This window comes from Pinus tabuliformis, chromosome 7 (genome assembly GCF_031772625.1).
Source record: "Pinus tabuliformis cultivar Carrire ecotype Pingquan chromosome 7, CPIR1, whole genome shotgun sequence".
Classification (NCBI taxonomy): Eukaryota; Viridiplantae; Streptophyta; class Pinopsida; order Pinales; family Pinaceae; genus Pinus; species Pinus tabuliformis.
The window spans coordinates 64,882,400-64,893,754 of record NC_142293.1 but is presented as its reverse complement, the minus strand read 5'-3'; the positions used below and the strand labels follow the sequence as shown (position 1 = coordinate 64,893,754).

The window sequence follows — 11,355 nt, the reverse complement described above, 5'->3', positions numbered from 1 at the left end:
ATTACTTCTCCATTTTCATTTAACTTATTCTTGAAGACCCATTTTGTTCCTATTACATTCTTATCTTTTGGTCTAGGAACTAATTCCCAAGTGTTGTTCCTTTCGATTTGCTCAAGTTCTTCATCCATTGCTTTGACCCAACATTCATCTTTGCATGCTTCTTTCACATTTTGTGGTTCAATGGAGGAGAGTAGAGCCAAGTAGCTTGAAGCTTCTGCAAGTGTCCTTCTTGTTTGTACTCCTGCTTCTTTCTGCCCCACAATCTGAGTTTCTGGATGATTCTTTTGGACATATCTGGATGGAGTCTTCTCTTCTATTCTTGTCTGCTCCACTGGTTCTTCTTGAGATTCTTCTTCTTCTTGAGGTTCTTCTTCTTCATCATTTCGCCTTTGAGAGTAACCTTCATCTTCTTCAATGTCTTCATGATGAACTTGCCTAGGAATATATCCCTTCTCATCAACCACTATATCAATACTGTCAACAATTCTGCCAAGTCTTTTATTGTAGCACTTGTATGCTTTGCTATGTGGAGAATAACCAAGAAGAATGCCCTCATCTGCTCTAGGTTCAAGTTTGCCAAGTTGCTCATCAGTGTTCTTAATATAACATTTGCTCCCAAAGATTTTGAAATGCTTCACGGAAGGAGTTTTACCACTCCAAAGCTCATGAGGTGTTTGAGTGCTGTTTACTCGGACATTTGTTTTGTTAAGAATGATAACAGCAGCATGTGCAGCTTCACCCCAGAAGGTTGCAGGAGTACCTGATTCATCGAGCATAGCACGAGCCATTTGTTGGATAGTTCTGTTCATTCTTTCCACAACCCCATTTTGCTGAGGAGTTCTAGCTGTAGAGAATTCTCTTCTTATCCCATGTTCATCGCAGAAATCGAAAAATTCATTTGATGTGAACTCCCCACCTCTGTCAGATCTGAGGCACTTAATTTTGTGTCCTGATTCATTTTCAGCCAATGCTTTGAAGGATTTGAATTTTTCGAATGCTTCATCTTTGTGCTTCATAAGCCCTAACCAAACAAACCTTGAGAAATCATCAATGAATAATATCAGATATTCTTCTCCTCGAGGTGTCCTTTTCCTAAATGGACCACATACATCTGTATGGACTAGCTCAAGAGGCAAGCTAGCTGATCCTTCCTTCTCTGGAAAGTTAGTTCTGGTTTGCTTTCCAAACTGACAAGATTTGCATATGGTGTTGTCTGGAATTTTGATATCTGGAAGATCGCGAACTGCCTGATATTTGCATGCTTTCCTTATTTGTGAGAAGCTTAGATGTCCCAACCTTCGATGCCATAACCAGTGCTCTTCATCCTTGCTAAGATAGCATTGTTGTTGTCCTTCTTCAAATATGTACAGATTATTTGGAGTTCTTTTGCCTTTGAGAACTGTTTTACCTGTATCAAGATCACGAACAAGACATCCATTCGATCTGAAAATAACCTCGGTTTTTTGATCACACATCTGGCTGACACTTAGAAGATTATGCTTCAATCCATCAACATACAAAACATTTCCAGCCTTAACCTTTTCTTTCAAAGGAGCAATACCTTTTCCTTTTATAGTTGCAGGAGTATCATTTCCAAAAGAAACTTTCTTTCCCTTTTCTAAAGTAGAATAAGATTCAAGTTTTTCTTTATCACCTGTCATATGTTTCGAACATCCACTGTCAATGTACCATAGATTTTCCTGTCCTTCTGCATAAAACGCTATCCCACATCTTTCTGTCTGAGGTTCTTTTATTCTCCATTTTTTGGTGCTCGTGGCTTGTTCCTTTTTCTCCTGAAACCTGCTCCTGCATTCAGACTCTTTATGACCAAAATTATTGCAAATAGAACATTCAACTTCATTTTCAAGAACTGAAAAGTTGTTATAGGTCCTCTTTGTAATCCCTGTCATACTTCTTTGTTTTTGAGCTTCCCTAGTCATGATTGTTTTATATGCAACACATTGAGCTGCTTTGTGACCAAAGTTATGGCAAGAAAAGCATTGTCCATTGAAGAAGCTTCTGCGGTTATTGAATCTACCAGCCAACTGATTGTAATTTCTATTTTCATCTATTCTTGTGCCAAACTGAGAAGATTTTACCTGTGGTTGGTTGTAGCTTTTGTTCACCCTTAAGAAGGATTGTCCCTGATAGTTTCTGTTTGTAATTCGTCCCTGCTTTACCTGATTATCTTCATTGTTCTTCTGCTCATTTCTTCTTGCTGCATCAAGATAACTTTTTGAGGTGGATGCTTGAGAGGTTTCTCCATTATAGCCCAAACCTGTCTTGTTTAGAGGAGACCGCTGCACATTGATAATCTCATCCAAAGTTTCAGATCCTTTGACAAACTTAAGATTAATAGTTTTTGTTTTCTCAATTTCTTTTCTGAGACCAACAATTTCACCTTCTAGTTTTTCAAGATGTTTTTCCTTTTCATCAATTTGAAATTGCAAAGTATCAATGATCACACTCTTTTCTTCTATGCATCTCTTGAGTCTAGTAATTTCATTATAGAGATTATCCACATCTACAGCATCCTCATAATCATCATCTTCAAATGCCATTAATAGCTTATATTTATTACCTTGTTCATCTTCATCACTGTTTGATAAGCCATCACTATCTTCATGGGTGTAGTAGCTTTTCTTATTTGCACTTTGTTTCTTATTCCATCTAGCAGGTTCTTTTCCTTTATCCTTATTAGGACATTTTGCAGCATAATGACCTACTCTTCCACAAGCAAAGCATTTGAAAGGTAGCTTACCTCTGAACCTTCCAGCACCCCTTTGAAGATTTCTGACAAAGTTTGATTCTTCTTCCTCTTCTTCTGGAACATGGCCTGCTTCATAGTAATCTTCTTTTCTTGATGCCTTAAAAGCAGCTTCCCTTCTGTCTGATGGACCTCCCTTTCTCATTTCATAAGCAGTTAGAATTCCATGTAGCTGAGACATAGTGAGAACTTTGAGATTTTCCTTTTCTTCTATTGCAGATACTTTAGATTCAAACTTGGGGGATAATGATCTTAGAATCTTTTGAACTACTATAGTCTCTTTTATTTCTTCACCCAGATTTTTCATACAATTAACAATCTCATCTACCCGAAGAAAATAATTAGCCACACTTTCATCATTATACATCTTGAGGGTCTCATATTGAATCCTGAGAGTTTGAAGTTTAGCTTGCTTTACCTGTTCATCTCCTTCATAGCTAGTGATCATTTTGTCCCATATCTCTTTTGCTGATTTGAAGTGCATGACCTTCATGAATTCTGTTTGAGATATACTTCCTAATAGAGTACTGACTGCTTTTGCATTTGTTTCATATGCCTTTTTCTCAGCTGGATCTGTAGGAGTAGCTGAAGGAAAAGCATAGCCTGTTTCTACAATGTCCCAAACTTCTGTACCAAGAGATTGAAGATATGCAGTAACTCTTACCTTCCAATAATTGAAATTTGTTCCATCAAAAACCGGTGGCCTGATTGATGCTTCTTTCTCGTAGTTGCTCATGATGAATGATCTTCCTTCAAGCGATCAAGCTTCTCTGAAGGACCTGCTCTGATACCAATTGTTCGAAATAATACTGAGAGGGGGGGGTGAATCAGTATTATCTGATTAATCAAACTTTTTAAATGCTCAGAAACATATACGCTACTTCAGTTAAGTGAACCAGCGTGTACACGCTACTGTGACGAAGTAAAACAGCGTATAGGAAGAAAACTCACAATTTAGTTAGCTTATTCTTCAATTAAGTGCATCAGGACATTATTCATCACATTAACAGTAAACATGTGCAGTAAAACAGAACAGATAAAAAGCCACACACATGAACACCAAGATATAAGGTGGAAACCCAATGTGGGTGAAAACCACCTGCTGCAAGTTGTCTCTATCTTTCTTTAATATGAAACTTCAGTTTACAATCTTTTGTACTGGTGCAGCCTTATACCAGTACGCAGGCTACAACCTGCAGAAGGCTTCAACCTTCTCTCGTTCTCCAAACTTCCTTGGAAGGGAGCTCCAACCCCCTTTGCTCTTGTACTAGCCAAGATACTAGTACGTAGGTGCTGACCTACAATCTTCCTTCTTTCAGATATCACTTTTCATACATTTTCAGACTTGGATATTCCTGAAGCACAACATTACAATCTGAAGACCACAAATCATTCAATTTCCACAACAGATCATTGAAGCATAAAACAACCAAACTTTGAATCACTGAACCACTGAACCCTGTCAATCACCAGTTACCAGAACACAGAGCTGACTACAGAACTCTGCAATAACAGTCAGACCCCACTGTAAACCCAAAATCAAGCTTCAAAAGATATACGCTACTTCAATGAGCAAAACCCGCGTATACACGCTCTTTTACCGAAGCCAACCTGCGTACAGATCTAAAAATAAACTTTCTCAACTTGCAGCTGTACCAGACATTAGTTAGATCCAAAACGTAACATTGCGACAATATGCAAATCTAGAAAATACGCATAATCAACCATATCATGATAGTGCATTTCAAACCATTAGATCCCGATCTATCCTTAGATCTAGTCTTCCATCAACCGATGTGATCTCTCCTTGGCTTAGATCAAGCAACCAGAACCTGCATATCAGATCTCTTTCTCTCTTAGATATTCAAGCCTTGTCGAAAGATGATCTTGCCTAATGATCTTCTTCTCCTTATATAGTCTTAGGCCTAACTCAATACCAAGAGCCAAAACCATAGTAACACAATACCATCAACTTCAAAACTAGGGATCGACACGCCCGTCGAGACACAATGGTCCGAAATCATAGGCACAACTTCCAAGGACTAACCACCATGGACCAAAGGAACCTTTCCACATACACGCGCTTTTTATGAATCGAACTTGCGTGTACACGCGACTTGGGCTTAACGAAACGGCGTGTATGAGCTTCCTTGGTATGCTGTACTGAGATCTGTCTTCTGATTAAGTTGCCATCACCTGTACCAACCTCTGAGCACCTGTACCATCCTCTGAATGAGTTGCAATCAAGGACAACACTTGAATCATAATGCCAACAGTCTTGTTTCATCTTTATTTAAATAAAATTATATTATTTTAGTCCATTGGACTTGAATAGATGGTGATTTGGTGTCTTGTTAAAATAGTCCTAGATTTGAAGTCATTGGTTCAATTCGTGTTATCATTGAACATGACCATAAAGTATAGATAGTGATTTGGTGTCTTGTTAAAATAATCCTAAATTTTAAATTATTGGTTCAATTAGTGTTATCATTGAACATGAACATAAAATAACCTCATTAATACCAACCTTACAAAAAAAATATTTATTTAAAATAATTAATTAGTAATTTAAAAAAAAAAAATTCATTAAAATTAAATATTTTTAAAAATTATTAAATCCCATTCTTTTATATCCCAAAAAGTTAAATATTTTTACCAATTCAAAATAAATATAAGTAAACCATTTAAACTTAAATAAAATTAAAAAATTAATATCCTTTATAAAAAACAAAAGCACCTACCTTTAGATATTAAAAACAAATCAAATAACTTATCAATCGCTTTATATTTAAAACAAAACATACATCAAATAACTTTCCAATCATCATAAAAGAATTGAAATTTATATATAACATATTTTAATTTCAATTTAATTTCACCTTTTATCACATCCGGACGCATCATCTCTGCAGCAAATAATATCTAAGTTTAACGTGTTTCAGTTTCACTTTAATTTTGCTTTCTTCAATCACCACACAACATACATATCATGTATAACAAAATATTTAATCATTAACATGTTTATATTTTTGAAATAAACATTAAAATTGAAATTATTAAATAAAATTTTTAAAAACTTGGATAATGTTATAGTGATTACATTAATGTTATTAATCAATATAATATTAAGATTAATATTTTAAGGAAATTTGAATGAAAACTAGTATGATAAAAAATGTTTGGAAAATTTTGTATGTGTAACAGTAATGTTGAAATGGGATATAATAAATTAGTTTTTTTGTAAAATGATTATTTTTGTAGAGTAAGTTTATTGATTTTTTGGTTGTTGTTGTGAGAAAAATTATTGTTTTTGTATAGTAAGTTTATTGTTGAAATGTATATTGGAATTAAACATTTAATAACAAGAATGTGTTAATTTAATTTCAATTCAACTCTCAAAAATCTGTAACATTTTTTTTTATTTTTTTTTAACCATAGTGAATCAGTAATTTTGGTATGTCTAGAATCAACCTTCATGACTACCTTATAAGATCAGGACTATAGCTATAGTACTTTACAACATCAAGAATATAGCTAACAACTTACCAGCTAGATATCGCAGATCTTATGATTGATCAACCCTCATGGCTACCTTATAACACTAAAAGTATAGATACCAAACTACCTTGCAACACCAAGAGTATACCCAGTGACGTTGGAAGCCAGATCTTATGATTGATCAACTCTTATGGCTACCTCTTATGATTGATCAACCCTTGTGGCTACCTTATAATACCAAGTGTATAGATACCAGACTACCTTATAACACCAAGAGTATAGCCAGCAACCTACAAGCCAGATCTTATACCCCTTGACCCAGAGCAAGCCATATACTCAATGGGATTTGAACCACTGTCTAATTGGTTTCACCCAGTGAAACTTACTATTAAACCACATATCATTGTATCTCCAACATTTTTATTTGTATGCTAACATCTGTAAGGATTTGGACCAATTACCCTTTAGCAAAAAGTGCCTTCATAATGCAACTATTCACCATCAATCTAAAATCTCCTAAACTAAAAAATTCCAAACATTTAATAATACAAAAAAAATTAATTTAATTTAATTTCACATTCTCATATCACAAATATACAATTTTTTTGTCCATTCAATTACATTTTAATTTTGAAAAATCACAAATGAATAAATATATATTCCTTAAAACTTCACAATCTATAACTAATAATGAATATGCCTCTGGAACTGTTCCAAACTGCTAAATTACAGATACTAATAATGAATATGCCTCTGGAACTGTTCTAAACTGATAAATTACAGATTCTGAAAATATTCTGGAATCTAACTATCAAAAAAAATGTAATCAATAGTTTGAACTCCCCCAGCTTAACCATCATATTCCAAGATATTTACCATTCTGAACTTTACCCATTTTGCAGCTCTTCCAATGAATTTGTGTGTCTTTAAATCAAGGAATGATTTTATGGGTTTTCAGCATATCAATCCATTCAAGACAGGAGCTCTCTGTGTTCCGAAACCCCAAAAAACCATACTCCTTGCTCTTGTTCATGCTGCTCACGCCTTTCTTCAAATTCCCATTCAATATGCTATCAACATATGACCAACATTGCTCCCCCAGGTCTTCAAGCGTGCTCTCCACAAGCCCCTTCTCCTTCACAATCTCCTCCCACACGCCCCTCTTATTTTTCATCTCCTCCGCCATAGAAAACCCGCGCCCGTCATAATCACCCGCCTCCACCTCCAGCTTCTCTGCAAGCACCGCCCACAGCCTTTTCCATCTGAACACATCCCCGTTGGTCACATTAAAAGCCTGGTTCTTCCCTTTCGCTTTAACGCACGCCCATATCTGCTGCTCTGCAACGAGTTCCGCATCCGAAGCATCCGAAAGCCCCTCCCATGTGATAGAATTCCCAGGGAATCTGAACTGCGTGCCCTCCTTCTTGCAGATTGCAGCGTAAACTGCGAGAGAAACCAGGAGATTCTTGGAAGATGGACTCGAGGGAGAGAAGCCCAATAATGTGACAGCGGGCCGATGGATAGACCAGCTTATCTTAATATCACTCTCTGTTCCCAATTTTTCAAACAAGACGTCCTCCAACTTATAGTAGCCGAAATTCGAGCAATTTTTCAGCCTGGGAAGCCCCTCGTGAAACGGCCCCTCGTGAAGATCACTCACCATATCCATGGCCGAGATATCATGAGAGCCCAGATAATGCTCTGTTCCCGTTTGCAGACACACATGTTCCAGATTGGGGGCATTGGGAATAAGAGAATCCAAGACATTTGCAAGCATTTTACCGTCCAAATTGGCCTGTTTGATTCCTCGGCCGGCATTTGTGATCACCCAGAAGACATGCGTAACATCGGTGAGAGCCGAGAATTTTACCATTGTCTGATCTCTATCCAGCAGGTCGCACTGTATATACTGGATATCTTTGTAATAATTAGGGCTATTGGGCCTACGGGCTACTCCATAGACTTTCCACGGCCCGCCTGGAATATCGTCTCTGGGAAGAATCTCCGCCAGTCTGCTGCCTACCATCCCCGTCACGCCAACGATCAGCCCAACATGAGCCTTCTTGTTCCTGTTATGACTACTTCCTCTGGAACTGCCGCCGCTGCCTTCGCCATTTGTGGACTGATCTCGCTCGCGTCTCTGCTTTTAAACACAAACAAAGCTACAATTAGTCAATTTGCATTTATTACAAATAACTATCTAAATGAGATAGTAGTAAATGTACAGAATAGAATATTGCGATGAAAGGATTCGAATCCTGACCACTGCAATTCCCAAGCTCCCTGTCCACCATGAATACCATGACCTCATTCTCAGTGATTAACTCTGGACTGACTGACTGATTGTGAAGAGATGAATCTGGATTTCTTGAAGTAGAGATATAAGGTACCTGATGCAATTTTATAAAGAGTGTTTGAATCAAAATTAGAAGTTGGTGACGATAGAGATGTGGAGCAGGTCGTTGGGTACGTTGTTCCGTGTAGGCATCTATCTCCGGTTAATCTAAACTTGAGAAAGAATTGAAGCAAAGTCACACAACGTAATCTAGGAGTACAAGCAAGCAACTGAGGAAGAAGTCACAGAAGGCAGGGATGGATTACTTCAAGGACGGACAACACAGATGGCTATGTGACAGCACACAACAATGCATTTTGTTTTGGTGATATTCAAACAAAATAACATATAATTTTAATGATATTCAAACATTATCTCGTTTGTAAAATGTCTTTTTTAACTGATAGCCACCACAGAAAATGAATGCGATATCCGTTCAATGGGAAGAGATAATACGATTTTATCCCAGATCGGTTCAAATTGTTTCTTACATCTCTGACACCTATAAAATATTGCAGTATTCTAAATGGGTGACGTTTTTCTTGGCTTTTTATTTGTTACATAGTTTTGGATTTATCCTAAAATAAGGTTAACTTTTATTTTTTTAATGGAAATTTCTAATTTTAGGTTTTTAAATTTATTTTAAAATTTCTCAAAATATCATATTTATATTTAAAAATATAATTAAAATATTTATATTTAAAAATATAATTAAAATATAAATTTAATTTTTACCATTTTTTGTAAATGGGGTGGTACTTTTCTATTTCTTCAAAACTCAGTAAGTAAATACATCATGAGTATCTATGTCCAGATGGTCTTACTCTGTCTAGTGGAAAACCAAGTCTCTTGACCATCTCGTTGAGTTATAACCACTCCAAAATTTAAATTGCCTGAGTGAATTTTTCAAAGCTACATAAACAAAACTATCATTATAATCTCATTTTTCAAAGCTACATAAACAAAACTATCATTATAATCTCTATTGTCTATCATCCTCCTTCGGAGAACAAAATAAAGTTGTATAATGCATCTAAGGGGTCTACTTCGGAGAACAAAATAAAGTTGTATAATGCATCTAGGGGGGTCTACTCATTAGATGAGTTTATTGGGGCAGGGTCCTACTGCGGGTGTCTAGTTGTTCTATTGGTGGCAAGCATGGAATGTCTCTCTCTATGCGGGCCAACCATGCATTTTGTTGTTGAATGTGGTGTTGGACCAACTGTAATTCCCTGTGAATTGCCTGCAACTCCTCCATGATTCCTGGACTACCTATCAATGGAAGCATCAAGGCCTTCACCAACAATGTTTCATTAGCCAATAGACTTGCAAGGTTTGTAGAAATAAGGTGTAGCGACCCTGGGTATTACCCAAGTCGGGAATAATGGCATCCCACTCAACCAACTGGTCCTACTCGCTACATCCAGTTTTGCTTGAATTTCAATTTCCCAATCTCTGATAATCAATTTCGCTGAGAGTGTGTGCAAGTTTGGTAAGCACGAGCAGTGTCGTTGTTCATTTTGGAGGTTCACCTGCGGCCCTTGCCTTGAGTGGAACTGGAGTGTGCCATGCCTCGCCCTCTCCCTTGCCTTGAGTGGCAATGGAGTGTGTCATTCCTCGCCCTCTCCCTCTTCTAGCATCCAAACTGGCCCTGCATTTGGAGCATGTCATGTCTTTTCTTCTCCTCCTATCGCAGACTTTCCTCAAGATTTCAACGGAGCCTAGCCCTTTCTCTATGGTGTGAACTTGGGTACGACCAGAAGGTTTCCACAACTGGAGACAGTCAGCCATGCGCTTAGAGAGCCGATAATATAATGTACCTACGATATCCTCCCGAGTTGAGGCCAAGCCACCTAGTTGTGCAGATCCAAGCCTAGAAGAGAAGCCCATATGATCCCCCCATTGTAACCACAACCTGCTCCCATGGGCTCTGCTTAGCGACCTGAGAAACCCTGACCAAATCACTCAAAATGCTTATGGCCCTAGTGCAAAGCACCTTCTCTTTCCTTAACCACCCTTTCTTCTGCCCTCACTAGGTGATAATACCATCTCTCATACGATGCATGTAGCTGCCTGTGTGGGGGTGCTCATGCCACCCCCTACTTAATGTTCACATTTTCTATTACTCTCGCCTTGATCCCACGACAACCCTTTGCCCGGCTCACATCTCAATTAGGGGAAATTTTATTTTTATATTTAAAAATATAATTTAAACCATATTAAATATTATATCATTAATTCCAATTTAAAATACTAAAAAATATCTTATTAAACTTTACTTAAACAACTTAGCAATATACATAACAGGTTCTCTATCTAACTTGTTTGTTATTGGGTTGACAATCCCTCTACAACTTAGTATGGTACTTGTTAAGGGGCTATATAGCCAAGCCCAATACGGTAGTGATTATATAATGTAATGTTATGTTATGTTCACTAGTCAAATTATTTAAAATAGAATTAAAATTAAAAAATAATAATTAAATATAAGCTTGACTTAGTCATTTGATGTATTTAATGATTACAAGCCTATGCTATTTGTTCAAGGTATTTTTTTATGATGAAGACTAATTAACTACTTGAAGAAATCCATTGGGGAATGCATGTGTAACAATTTAGATGCATTTTAACTTTAGACTTGTAACTTAGATCCATCTTAACTCCAAACTTGATCTCTTTGGGTGCTTAACCACTATTCTAACATGAGTCCAAAGGGATCAAATTTCTTCAAGTGCGAACTTATTTTAGAGTGCAA

General features: G+C 36.9%; 1 protein-coding gene across 2 annotated transcripts; it reads right to left on the bottom strand.

The window, feature by feature from the left end:
• Positions 1–6,822: 6,822 nt before the first annotated feature.
• LOC149245229 ((S)-8-oxocitronellyl enol synthase ISY1-like) lies at positions 6,823–8,774 on the bottom strand. 2 transcript variants are annotated; one of them, XM_089455554.1, is made up of 2 exons: positions 8,529–8,774; positions 6,823–8,408 (listed from the first exon to the last, which is right to left on the bottom strand). In XM_089455554.1, the coding sequence occupies exons 1-2, from the start codon at positions 8,574–8,576 to the stop codon at positions 7,197–7,199; spliced, it is 1,260 nt and encodes a 419-aa protein (XP_089311680.1). In that variant the 5' UTR covers positions 8,577–8,774; the 3' UTR covers positions 6,823–7,196. The 2 variants fall into 2 exon arrangements, with proteins under 2 accessions (XP_089311680.1, XP_089311681.1); XM_089455555.1 differs by having other exon boundaries at positions 6,823–8,405; positions 8,529–8,771.
• Between the last annotated feature and the right edge of the window lie 2,581 nt (positions 8,775–11,355).

Bases quoted from the DNA above. Each gene is read 5' to 3' on its own strand.
- LOC149245229 (XM_089455554.1), bottom strand. From the start codon at position 8,576: ATGAGGTCATGGTATTCATGGTGGACAGGGAGCTTGGGAATTGCAGTG. The intron at 8,409-8,528 runs GTCAGGATTCGA...TGTGTTTAAAAG, and splicing joins GGAGCTTGGGAATTGCAGTG to CAGAGACGCGAGCGAGATCA.